This window comes from Balaenoptera acutorostrata, chromosome 8, assembly GCF_949987535.1.
Source record: "Balaenoptera acutorostrata chromosome 8, mBalAcu1.1, whole genome shotgun sequence".
In the NCBI taxonomy this organism is placed as follows: domain Eukaryota; kingdom Metazoa; phylum Chordata; class Mammalia; order Artiodactyla; family Balaenopteridae; genus Balaenoptera; species Balaenoptera acutorostrata.
In genome coordinates this window covers 11,674,096-11,688,568 of record NC_080071.1, presented here as the reverse complement: position 1 = coordinate 11,688,568, position 14,473 = coordinate 11,674,096, and the positions used below count along the sequence as shown (strand labels likewise).

The window sequence follows — 14,473 nt, the reverse complement described above, 5'->3', positions numbered from 1 at the left end:
GAACCCGTGTCCCTTGCATTGGCAGGCAGATTCTCAACCACTGCGCCACCAGGGAAGCCCGGGGAAAAATATTTTTATTCTTCTTTCTTTTTCTGTATATGAAGTGATGGATGTTAACTAAATTTATTCTGGTAATCATTTCAAAATATGTGTAAGGCAAATCATCATGCTGTACACCTTAAACTTATACAGTCCTGTATGTCAGTTATATCTCAATAAAACTAGAAGAAAAAAAACGCATGGATTCTGGAATCTGACTGCCTGGTTCAAATTCTGGCTCCCTTAATTACAAGGTCTTGGGAGCATGCTCCTAAAACTTTTTTTATGGCTCAGCAGTATTTCACTGTGTATATATACCACATCTTCTTTATCCATTCATCTGTTATGGACACTTGGGTTGCTTCCGTATCTTGGCAACTGTAAATAATGCTGCTATGAACATTGAGGTGCACGTACCTTTTCGAATTAGTGTTTTTGTTTTTTTCAGATATACACCCAGGATTGGTACTGCTGGGTCGTATGGTAGTTCTATTTTTAGCTTTTTAAGAAACCTCCATACTGTTCTCCACAGTGACTGCACCAATTTACATTCCCATCAACAGTGTATGAGGGTTCCCTTTTCTCCACATCCTCACCAACGTTTGTTATTTGTTTTCTTTTTGATGACAGCCATTCTGACAGGTGTGAGGTGATACCTCATTGTGGTTTTGATTCGCGTTTCCATGATGATTAGTTATGTTGATCATCTTTTCATGTGCCTGTTGCCCATCTGCATGTCCTCTTTGGAAAAATGCCTATTCAGTTCTTCTGCCCGCCCCCCCCTTTTTTTGGCCACGCCAGGCGGCATGTGGGATCTTAGTTCCCCTGCCAGGGATTGAACCCACGCCCCCTGCATTGGAGCGCTGAGTCTTAACCACTGGACCACCAGGGAAGTCCCCTTCTACCCATTTATAAATCAGGTTGTTTTCTTGATGTTGAGTTATATGAGCCGTTTATATATTTGGATATTAATCCCTTATTGGTCATATCATTTGCAAATATTTTCTCCCATTCAGTAGGTTGTCTTTTCATCTTGTCAGTAGTTTCCTTTCTTGTGCAAAAGCTTTTAAGTCTAATTAGGTCCCATTTGTTTATTTTTGCTTTTATTTCCTTTACTTTAGGAAACGCATCCAAAAAAATATGGCTGCAATTTATGTCAGAGTGTTCTGCCTATTTTTTCCTCTAGGAGTTTTATAGTATCCAGTCTTACATTTAATACATTCTTAGTTTATTTTTGTATATGGTGTTAGAGAATGTTCTAATTTCCTTCTTTTACAAGTAGCTGTCCAGTTTTCCAAACACCACTTATTGAAGAGACTGTCTTTTCTCCATTGTATATTCTTGCCTCTTTTGTTGTAGATTAATTGACCATAAGCAAGTGGGTTTATTTCTGGGCTCTCTATCTTGTTTCATTGATCTACGTGTCTGTTTTTGTGCCAGTACCATACTGTTTTGATTACTGTAGCTTTGTAGTATAGTCTGAAGTCAGGGAGCATGATTCCTCCGGCTCTGTTCTTCTTTCTCAAGATTGTTTTGGCTATTCAGGGTCTTTTCTGTTTCCACACACATTTTAAAAGTATTTTTTCTAGTTCTGTGAAAAATGCCCTTGGTAATTTTTTTAAAATAGTGGACATAAGTAAATGCATATAGGCCCGAGGGGCATGCTCCTTGTACTCAGACTTCTCTTTCACCTCTCTATCCCAGACTGTCAAATGATTATTTTGTTTTCCCAAATACCTGGAATTACTTAATATGTAATTTTCTAAGTTTTAGGGCTCCTCATCCTTTCCTGGATTAGTAGTTACCCAGATACTACTCTACCATTTTAGCACTACTGCCCACACTCACAGGTTTATCCAAGGATAGGAGGCTTAGCACAATCTTGAGAAGAGAGGAAGACCCTTAAAGCCAGCTAATCTGAATGTAGGTTGCCCTCAGGGCCTGACCTTGCTCACTGCCCCTCATATCACTCCTCTAACCACCTCAACCTGGACTCTAGCTTCACCTGGAATGTGTTGTCCACAAATCTGGTACAATCCACTCCTATACTTGTGGCATGGCTTTTCTGGTATTTATTTAAATGTGTGATGTCATTTCTGCTCAATTTGATTTCTTAACAGATATCCAGTGACATTTTTACAAGAAATAATGTTCCTAGAATGCATCCTTTCCACCAAAAAGTTTTACTGTATAAACAAAACAATGCTCTTCATTTGGTATCTTCTCCAACTCTTGCCAATCAAAACATATTTGTCCTGCCAAAGCAAAAGGTCAGTTATCATCATTTTTGTTTAATAGGGAGAACAGCAAAAAACATTCCAAGGATAATGAAATTAAAGTTGGATGTTAGATCAGCATCTGTCTCACTCTTGCTGAAAACCTAGTAGAATACATACGTCCACCTTACACTAAATAAGCAGAATTTTTCTTCTTTTCCAATTGTAGACTTGACAATGGCCAGCTTCACTGAACTGAGGAGTCAGTTTCAAGTGTACTGAGGTGTACGGCAGTGTACACACATGGACAGGCACCTTCCCAGGGCTTAAGATGTTGGCTGCAGACACAAACAGCAGAATTCAGTTTCCTTTGAGTGGGTTCCTCTCCCTGCCTGACAGGTAACAAGGGGTGCTACCGCACCAATTCTTTCTCCTGAACTCTTTCTTTCAGCCAAGAAACAGGTGAGACATTCTACTGATCTGTGTTTGTAGGAGTAATGCACTGAGAAGGGGAAGTGAACCTTCATTTCAAAACAAGCAAAGGAGTCCTGTTTCAAAGAAGCATTTAACTGAGTTTGAAACTGGACATAAATTAACTACAGAATACTTATGAAACAATATCTTAAGTTCCTTCACTTTCTAAAATTCTGAGATACTGTAAAATATGATATTAAGTAAAAGGGGTAATAGGAGGTCAAAATAAAGAATTTACTGCAATGTAAACAAAGTCATTTCCTTAAAAAAAAAAGTTTGGATCTTGAATTTAATGAAGTTCTCAAACTCCAAAAGGAATGAAAGAATTTTAACATCTGGGTTGAGGTACCCAAAGTAAATTTGTTATAACAGTAAGTAAAACAGAAGTAGCATTTTCTGTATGTCACACAACTGACCAATGTGTAGAATTAGCTTAAATGAGGAACAGTTTGAGTATCTTGGGTCATCAACGACTATAGGTCACCAAGATGCTTTCGACCTGGTCAGAACACCACAATGTGTTGTGATTAAATAAGTTCCCCAGAATACCAATATGGGTTACTATGGCGAACTGGTACCGAAAGGGACAGGAAAGAATAGGCAGGTTTATCTCACATCCACACTAAGACTGGAGTCATTCCACTCCTAACTCCTTCTTGGCAGACACTTTTTGTCCTAAAATGACACTGTTGGTGAATAAGTGAGCTCAATTTTTAGCCTGATCCACAGAGCAGGTCTCTCAATTTCACTGTACACACCAATAATTTTATTCTTGTATTTAATTCTGTATACAATTTTGAGTCCTACGAGATCGATGTCTCAAAAAAGTCATGATGTGTACGCTTATATCTTCACCATTCATTCACTGATTTATTTATTTGGCAAATATTTAACTGCATACCTAATCATATGCTAGGTACTACAGTAAGCAGTAAAATTAAAAGGGAAAAAAGAAGTCCCTCCTCTCAATGAGCCTTATGACCTAGTGAAGCAACAGAGGGCAAACAATCACAACTGCAGGTGGTCGATGCACACAAGACAGGAGGGCTTGAGGTAAACAGTGCCAAGAACTCTGCTTAGAGGGGTCAGGAAAAGGCTCCTAAAGGTAGTCCTGGAGACGAGCCTTGAAGAACAAGTTGTATTTAAAAAAGAGGAGAAGAGAAGTAAAGGGCTATGTAAAGGCCTGGAGGCATGAAAAAATAAGAGGTAAGTCAGAGATCTAAAAGGAGCTCATTATTATTGTAGCTGGAAGTGTGAAGGGTTAGAGGAATGGGGGGTGGGGTGTGGTGTTCTGAGACTGTAGTGTAGGACTGTACAGAGAATGAGATGCAGCTTCTGTTCCTGAGGAACTTACAGTCTAGTGGAGGAAACAGACCTCCAACAGTTCATTTCAATGAGGCTGATGTCATGGTGGAAGAACACACAGCAAATTGTGACTGGACAGGCACAAAGGAGGGCCTTAAACACCACACAAATATGTTAAAATTTTATCCCACAGGCAACAGTGAGTCTTTGAAAAAGTCTAAATGGGTACCAATCACAATAGTGGCAGTGTGGATGACTGGAAGGTACAAAGACTAGAGCAGAGCAATACAATACAATACTTTGGCAGACCAATACAAAGGTGTCTGCCAAAGCCCAGGCAAGCAACATGATGGGCCTGAGCTAAGCCGCCCTACTGTGGCAACTGTGGTTTTCTAGCCAGGGAAATGGGAGGCGATTCTTTCAAATCTATCATTAAAAGAAGAAAAAGAAAAATCCAGAGCAATATTTTCTGAAATTCCTTGTATTCAAGGACGTAGAAAGAAGTTATATCAAGCCTTCCTTGAAAAAAGAGTCAACAATAACGAGTTTAAATTTTAGTACAGATAAACTTAAGGTCAATAATAGGCATAGAGGTAAGCAAATAATGGAATATAAATATGATAGAAAATTATATATACATTGAAAATGACAACAGGAGACTGTATAAAAACCTGAGGAACTTAAAATATATGTAGAAAAGGCAGGAAAAAAATTGTATGTGTAGTACAATTTAGTATAGTATATAAAATATATATGCTGACAGACTGAAAGAGAAAAAATGAAAGTTAAAATAATTTTCTATTATTTTTATTCCATTTATTACAACAATAGAATAAAATGAAATGAAAAAAACAACACAAGATTAATGTTTATTGTATCTAATGGGCCCCACCCAGATGGGTTACATCCAATTTCTGGTTCCAGTTTCCTACAATGGCTTTTACAAATGGTCCTATTATCCAGCTACATTGTTATTAAAATACAAAAAAAGGGGGGAGGGGATACGTTGGCTTGAAAACTTAAAATTCATATTAAGAACAGCTATCTCGTTCCTGATACAAAGCCAAGGAAAATTCAACACGCTAAAGGGACTCAAAGTCAAAGACATAGTGGAAACAAATCACACAAATAATTTTTGCAAGTGTATTTCTCTTGAATGCTTAGGGGAAGTCTCTGGAAAATGGTTCTGACACCTAAGGGCTTTTAAGCCATTTAAAAACAATTGAACCAGTCAACAAACATGCCATTTATTGAGCATCTATAAGCCATGCATTTAACACTAAAGATACAAAGGGAAAATAAAACATAGTCCCTGCCCTCAAGGAGCTCACAGTCTAAAAGGAGAGAAAGAATGGCTACAAACAATTGCAATAAAGTATGCTGGGTCCTCCGATAGAGGTATGTACAAGGTGCTAAGATAAGCAAAGAAGAGAGGTAGAATGAGAAATCAGGGTAAGCTTCAAAAGGGAGTTAGGTCTTAAATGAGCTACAGAAAGGGAAAGAAGACTTGAATAGCATATGCAAGGAAATGTGAAACAACAGGCAAATGTGGATAATTTTAAGTTATTCCCTATGGTGCAAAGAGTGAGGCAAAGAGCAACAGGAAATGAGGTTAAAGGGGTAGCAGGTAACAAATCAAAGGGCCTTGTACTCGAATTAGAGAATTTGGCTATTACTGAATTCTGTCAAATCTATATAAGATGCACCATTACTTTATGTACTGCAAGAAAGAAAAAAAAAAGCTTTATATTGGGGTCTATCAATAAATTTAATAGAATACTCCTGCATAAAGCTATACTACCAAAGGGCAACAGCCTCAGTGTAAGATAAAGAAATAAACCAGCCATGTAGAAAGGAACAGCATGAAACTATATTTCTCAACTTGCCCTTAGGTGGAAGGAGAGGGGAAAAATCTCTCCCTGAGAACTGAATTCCAAGCAGGTCTACAGCCTACTTGTGTGGTCTAAAAAAACAAACAAATAAAACTAAAGCTACCAGTGTGGTCCAAAGACAAACAAATAAAACAAAACAAAAAAGTAAAGACTTTAAGGTGGTCTCAGGTTGGTCCCCAGATGACTGGCAAAAACAAGTAGAAATTCTCTTTAGACAAACCAGACTTTAATACAAAAGCAATTTAAGATGTAATCTCATTTCAAATGTGACAAAGGCACATCTTAGAATTGATGAAAAATAGTAGATCTTACAGTCATCCTTGAATCTGGAGATGTTTCAGAATCACCTGGAGAACTTTTTAAAAATACTTATTACCAGGCTGCATACCAGAGATTCTCATACAGGCAGGCCTGAAGCACAGCCCTAGAATCTCTATGTTAACAAACTATTCAAGGTTATTTTTTTTTTTAAACACAGCCAGACAAGATACCAAGACACCAGCATTCTGTCTGCAAAATTAGCTGAAAATTCCTATTGTAGAATAAAGAACAACAGTAGGATTTTAAGCCAGATCATGATTTGATCAGACGGACACTTTAGGAAGACTACTCTGGTGCCAGTGGACCTTGTGGAGAAGATAGGTTAGAAGAGGGTAAGGATAGGAGATGGTAGATAGTAAATAGAACAGTCAGGAGATCAGTGAAACAGTTTTAAGGCAAGAGCCGGTGATCATTTAAACAGTAACAATGGGGAGAAAAATAAGAGGATCAAAGGAGGCAGAATTAGAATTCCATAAAAACTACATGAAGGTAGAGGTGTAGGATCTAATTCTAAAAATTTTAGAAGACGTGCCCCTAATCAGCATAACTGCCACTAGGCCTTGAAAAATAAATTTTTATTTGGGTATGGTAATCTACCACCTTTTAGCTATATAATAAAGTGTAAGTGCTACAGAAAATCCTACACTACATAACTATCAAACATTCCAAATGCAACTCACACTCAAAATGATCTTGAAGTTGAGATGTAAGCATAGAGGGATTTTATTCTTTCATGTTTAACATTTCTATAAATCAGTGCGTATGAACTGAAAAATTAAAATCTCTTTGGGCGAAAAGAAAGGATTTTTCACTGGTTGATAAATTTAAATTACAAACAGAAAACAATGAATTAACAAACTTACGCTGAATATGAATGAACTGCTTTGGCTGTTTAAACTCTCCTTTGTACAAGCGATTGTAATAGTTGACATTGCTCTCTGCCTCAGGAACTGGAATGACCATGCTCTCTTTTTTTTCTCTGAACACTTGCTGTGCTGAAATAGCTCGCTGTAAATGATGTTCCTGGAAAATGTAAAGTAGGCAACATGAGTTGTTTTAATAATGTCAATTCAATGCAAAATTCTATTTACAATTTACTTTGTTTAATAATTGCACAGTGCTTTAAGAATCAATTCTAAACAGTTCCTTTGCCACAGACCTTCAGAAAACATTGCTATTATTCTCCCTTAATACTTGTACTCATACTGATACCACGTTAGATGATTACAATTTTAATAAGTAGGATTTTTTTAAAAAAGATTAAATATTCACAAACTAGAATTTAACATCTCAAGAATTTAACATTACAAGAAAATCGATCCCATTTGCTAAATTAATTGAGGTGTTTATCACCAATAACCAGATTACAGAAAAACATGCAAATAACAGGAAAAGAATTTGTTTCACAGATTTTAAGTATCTTCTGCATTTATATATCTCAAACTTCAACAGTACAAAATTCTGAATAACTCAAAGAAAAGATAAAATTATATTCAACAGACTATATTATTATCACGGCAGGAAATATTCTTTAACAAAGGTGAAACAAAAAGTTCTTATAAAATACACCCAGATTCTAGTAACTTTTCATTACCTCCACCACTTAATGGACACTTTCTCCCTTGACCCCCTATGGACCATTCCCAACAAAGCACCTTTACCTTGTGGAAGGTAGTAAATTAGGTCATGTCATTCCCCAAAGGATCCCCTTCATATTTAGATTAAAGGTTAAAATCTGGGCTTCCCTGGTGGCGCTGTGGTTGAGAATCTGCCTGCCAATGCAGGGGACACGGGTTCGAGCCCTGGTCTGGGAAGATCCCACATGCCACGGAGCAACTGGGCCCGTGAGCCACAGTTACTGAGCCTGCGCGTCTGGAGCCTGTGCTCCGCAACAAGAGAGGCCACGATAGTGAGGGGCCCGCGCACCGCGATGAAGAGTGGCCCCCGCTTGCCACAACTGGAGAAAGCCCTCGCACAGAAACGAAGACCCAACACAGCCATAAGTAAATAAATTTTAAAAAATTGTTTAAAAAAAAAATTTTTTTTAAAAATTGTTTAAAAAAAAAAAAGGTTAAAATCACTCAACGACTTACAAGGCTTTATACCTCTCTGACCTTATTTCTTACTTTTCTCCTCCCAAACTTTATTCTAGCCACACTCCTCCTCTCCTTTAAGGTTCCTACATATCCAAATGGATTGTTTCTGAAATTCCTTCAAGTCTCATCTCATCAGAGAGGCCTTCTGTTATTTCCTTACCTAAAAGAGTACTGGCATATACCCAAAGAAAACCATAACTCAAAAAGACACATGCACCCCAATGTTCACTGCAGCACTATTTACAATAGCCAGGTCATGGAAGCAAACTAAATGCCCATCAACAGACAAATGGATAAAGAAGATGTGGTACATATATACAACGGAATATTACTCAGCCATAAAAAGGGACAAAATTGGGTCATTTGTAGAGACGTGGATGGACCTAGGGACTGTCAAACAGAGTGAAGTTAGTCAGAGAGAGAAAAACAAATATCATATATTAATGCATATATGTGGAATCTAGAAAAACGGTACAGATGAACCTGTCTGCAAGGCAGAAATAGAGGCACAGGTGCAGAGAACAAATGTATGGACACCAAGCGGGGAGGGGGAGGTGGGATGAATTGGGAGATTGTGACTGACATATATACACTAACTAATATGTATAAAATAGATAACTAATGAGAACCTGCTATATAGCACAGGGAACGCTACTTCACTTAGTTGTGCAGTAGAAACTAACACAACATTGTAAAACAACTATACCCCAATTAAAAAAAAAAAAGAAAGAGTACTGGCTATGCTGCAATGCATAAATTAAGATTTACTTATCAGTAGCCATCCTTTCAACACATTTCAGAGTACCTGGAAGACACCAGATACTACTGCTGTCCCTGAGAATTATGAGTGAATGAGAGACAGACTTTGCCATTAAGGAACTTAGGTAGTGGTACCTGAGTATGCGATCTGAGCTTGACAAGCATATCTCTTTTCAATTAGTCAAACCACTCGTTTTGGGAGGATAGATAAAGATGTCCAAAGGAAGTAAAATGTAAACTAAGAGTTTTAGGATCAACAGGGATTTTTAGCAAGGCAAAAGAGGAAAAGAAGAAAACAACTCAGGCAGAGAAAACAGAATATCCAAAATGGACAAAAGCCCAGAGACATTCAATAAAAGGCAAATATTGAACAAAGGGACATGAGGGTGGGTGCTGGCTTAGATCTGTTTCTTCACCTTCAGTGCAAGGAAGAAATACATTTTTCTTCATAGGGTAGAATCCCAAGTTGCAGCACTAAGTACATTTCCCCATATAAAAACTACTATCGTCTAAGAAGTTGTGATGGGATCAAACATGCAAACAAACAGCATCAAGAAACTAGGAAGCCAGGCCTTGACTGAGATTGGCAATTTCTAGCATTATTTAAGCCTATACTTTCCTATTTCCTTCATGATATTTCACCTCTCCCAGTTAAAGAAAGTGATGCAATATGCAATGCCACCCTGCATTTATGTAATGTTTTATAGCTCTCGAAGTACATCCACAATCACATGTCTATTAGCTCCTTACAATCTTGGGACACAGGCATAGATATTATCCCATTTTGTAAATGAGACTCAAGAAACAAGTGACTTGCTCTTAGCAAATAGGAATGATATATAAGAGAGCCAAATTTCAGGACTCTGATTCCAGTGTTCCTTGACTATTCCATCCTTATTAGAAAAGTCTGGCAGATAAAAAACCATGTTCTTGTAATGCTAATAATCTACAGACACAGGTGAAAAACGGAAACTGAGCACATTTTTTATTTGAAGAGATTCTTTTGATGTACATTTGACTTTGCCCTAAATACAAAACATTTTTAGGTATTATCCAATTTTTGAAATATATCTTTAATAGATTAAGATTTAACATTAATTTTACAAATGAAAAAACTTAAAAACAGATCATGGATGACTCCCTTCTTAACGCGGCCTACAGATGACAGATGCAGCCAGAAATTAAGGAGCCAGATCATGACACCTCCCCCATTTTAATCTACAGACCAAATTTAGCCCAAAGAATAAATTCTCAGCTATCATTACCTTCCCCAGATTATCAGTCTCTCAATCCAAAAAAATCAGAAAAAAACCAATGATATGGCTTCTTGAGGACCATGTTTCATATAATAGCGATAATCAGTGGCAAACATACAAAAGGCTCAAAGTAGGTACCACAGTTTTGATTTGTCATTTTATTGGGGGAAGATGTTGACAGGAGTAATGCTGATTCCTTGTTACATGCTGCATCATACACTGGTGAGGTTACCTAATTTTTAAAAATAACTAAAAACGAAGCACTACCTAATTTCCTTTCCTTTAAAAAAGCATGCCTTTGACCCACTAACTCCACTAATGGAATTCATCAAAAGGCAACAAACAAATGGGCAACACTGACTAAATGAAAATGCTCATCATGGCACTGTTTATAGCACCAAAAAAAAAGTCTAAAGAGAAATAAATACAGACTTAGCATATCCATAAAATGGAACTCTTAGGTAGTAGTAAAAAAACAACATAATTTAGACCTCTATTGACACGAAAAAAGCCTGGAAGAATACAGAATAGAACATTCCACAAAATGCTATAATTATTTCTTCTGTGTCCCTTTTTGCAGTTTCAGAAATTTTCTATAGTAAATAGTAAATCTACACTTCTTTCATAAACTAAAAAAAAAAAAGAAAAAAAAGAAAAAGAAAAAATGCTATAAAAGTTTAACATCTTAAATGAAAGAACTCTCCACCAAAATACACAAAAATCACTTCTCATGGTTACTTTGACATTCTGAAATATCCTTTTGAAACCTACCATATTATACCTAAACACTTTTTGTGTTTCCCTAGAAATATTATACTTTCTCTGTACTTTATACTTTTCCTAGTAACACATAAAATTATATGAAAAGCCGTTAAATGCAAACTAAAAGACGCTAAATAATTAATGACTTCTAGTCATGTATAATAAGTATCAGGCACAACCCTACAGGGACAGAGTAGAAATATTTTTTCTTTTGGAGATGAGTAAACTAAGACTCTATGATTTCTATGATGGAAATCAGCAGGACTGAAATTTGAATCATTATTTGTATGTCTCTTTTCCATCTTGCCAAGCTCATGCCCCAACTTGTAGGGTTTCAGAATCTATTGGGTTAGGCTGCATACAAAGTCAAACATTATTCGTTGATGTTTTAAAAATTTACATCCAAAATTCCCAATTAAAGATACCTGACTGAATAACTACATTTACCTACTCTACCTCACTATAATAGTAAACTTACTAGTAAAGGACTAAGAAACTTAAAAAGCCACTATAACAAATTGAATTAGAGATGAGCCATCAGCACAAAACAGAATACCGCAAAATTCTGGGAGATCAAAATCAAAAGAGGAAGTTTCAGATCCTTGCAGAGAAGAAAAAGATAAAAACTGAGACCACCTCACCTATCCTGCAGAAAACCAAATGACGGGGATTTTGGAATACTAGCTAGAAAGAGCCAGAACGAGACAAGCTATTCTCTGCCTACTCCTCAAAAGCAGATTATGCTACACAGTCTACACAGACAGAAGATGGCACCATTGAACTAGGAATGTTGTGAACCACCCTGAATCTACAAAAAACGAACAGAAAAAAACCTAGTAAGTCTATTACTATTATTAAAACCCCAAAAACGAGATTCAACTATACATCTAATAATGAACTCTCTCTACTCCAAAGTGGAGGTGGAGAAGAAAACTAAGAATGTCCTAAACTTAAATATCCCTGAAAGAAACACTTAGGGATATGAAAAAAAAAAAAATCACCTGGGGCTTCCCTGGTGGCGCAGTGGTTGAGAATCTGCCTGCTAATGCAGGAGACACGGGTTCGAGCCCTGGTCTGGGAGGATCCCACATGCCGCGGAGCGGCTGGGCCCGTGAGCCACGGCTGCTGAGCCTGCGCTTCTGGAGCCTGTGCCCCGCGACGGGAGGGGCCGCGATAGTAAAAGGCCCGCGCACCGCGATGAAGAGCGGTCCCCGCACCGCGATGAAGAGTGGCCCCCACTTGCCGCAACTGGAGAAAGCCCTCGCACGAACCAAAGACCCAGCACAGCCAAAAATAAATAAATAAATAAATAAATAAATAAATAAATAAAAAATTAAAAAAAAAAAAAATCACCTGAATAAGAAACTTAAAAACTAAAATCAGATAAGGGGGCAAAAAACTGAGGGAAAAAAAATGGCAAGAGTTGACTGAACTCAGGAAAGAAAGAAAAAGACAATTACCTCAGAGATGAAAACTAAAATTACTAGAAACCCAGTGCAAAATGTACTCAAACAAAGACATAAGTATGTTGTATAAAGGCTGTCAAATAATCAAGAGAATAAAAATAAGGTGAAAAAAGAACTAAAATGAGTAAGAAAGAAAATGATAGGATATAAAAACAGGCAAAGAACAAATGACATTCATATAATCGGAGTCCTTGAAGAAAGAACAAAATGAAAAAGAGAAAATGCAACAGAACTAGTATTTAAGATAAAAGATATGAATCTACTTATCCAAAAAAGCCCAACAGGGAGCAAAATGGCACACGAGAACTTGCATAACCATACAAGATTTGATACTGCTTGGAGCAATCAGGAGAAAACATTCTGCTCACAGCTTCTCCCTTGGGAGGGAAAGAGAAGAGTGGAACGTGTGTCTAACATTCCAGCTTTTTGGGGAGTTGCCCAAGGGACTATCTTCTGTCTCACTTAACTCAGAAGGCTGACTGAACCAGCATTCTTTGGATGCCTGGGGGTTGTGGAGAACAAAAAAGAACTTAGAGTCTTGTTGCAACACCAGAAAACTTAAAGTACCACTGACAAACACCAGAGGGAGCAAAAGATTACGACAAGATCCTGATAAAGAAACCAGTAAACCTCTCTAACTGGGAAATTATGTGCAGATGCCCAGAGAAGATGTATCGCCAAAAAGGGTTTGAGGGGTTTCCAGACTCCCTACCTGAGCTGATCGGTAAAGGCTGTATGAAGCCAATTCATAAAGACTGGGAGTGGTGGCTACTTTTTCAAATGCACAAATTACAACAAAAATTAAAGGCACATGAAAAACACAGGGAAAAAAATGGGTCAATCAAAAGAACAAAATAAATCTCCAGAAACTGACCCTAAAGAAATGGAGATCTGTGAATTTTCTGACAATAAAAGTTTAAAATAATCGTCTTAATAAAGTTCAATGTACTAAAAGAGAACAAAAATAGACAACTAAACAAAATCAAGGAAAATGATGCATGAACAAAATGCAAATATCAAGAAAGACATAGAAAACATAAAAAAGACCAAATGGAAAATCTGGACCTGATAATTACAGTAACTGAATTGGGGAAAAAAAAAAAAAAAAAATCCACCCAGAGGGGTTCAACAGCAGAATGGATCAAGCAGAAGAAAGAATTAGTGGACTCAAGGAGAGGTCATTTGAAATTATTGAGTCAGGGGGATTTCAATACTCCGCTTTCAATAATGAATACATTAACCAGAAAGAATATCAATAAGGAAACAGGGCTTGAACAACACAAAGACCACCTGAACCTAACAGACATAAACAGAACACTTCATACAGCAGCAGAGTACACATTCTTCTCAAGCTCACACAGAACATTCTCCAGGACAGACCACATGTTAGGCCACAAAACAAGTTTTATCAAATTTAAGAAGGCTGAAATTACATCAAGTATCTTTTCCAACCACAATGGAATTAAAGTAGAAATCAAGAACAAAGGGAAAACTGGAAAATTCATAAATATGTAGAAACTGAACAACATACTTTTGAACGATGGGTCAAGAAAGAAATTACAAAGGAATTTAGAAAACAGACAAATGAAGATGAAAACACAACATAACAAAACTTAAGGGATGCAGCAAAAGCAATACTAAGAGGGAAGTTTATAGCAATAAATTTCTACCTACATTAAAAGAGATCTCAAATCAACAACCCAACTTTACACCTCAAGGAACCAGAAACAGAACAAACAAAACCCAAAGTTAGTAGAAGAAAGGAAATAATAAAGATTAGACCATAAATAAATGAAATTAAGAATAGAGAAATTTAAAAAACACCAACAAAACTAAAAGTTGTTTTGAAAAGATCGACAAAATTGACAAACCCTTACCTACACGAAC

The 14,473-nt window shown here is 37.0% G+C and overlaps 1 protein-coding gene across 2 annotated transcripts in view; it reads right to left on the bottom strand.

The window, feature by feature from the left end:
- The window catches only part of EPC2 (enhancer of polycomb homolog 2), a 106,779-nt gene that overhangs the window by 58,518 nt on the left and 33,788 nt on the right, over positions 1–14,473 (bottom strand). For both annotated transcript variants that reach the window (XM_007183034.2, XM_007183035.2), the window contains exon 2: positions 7,111–7,270. In XM_007183034.2, the coding sequence (XP_007183096.1) occupies positions 7,111–7,270 (160 nt within the window). The remainder of the gene's footprint in view (positions 1–7,110; positions 7,271–14,473) is intronic.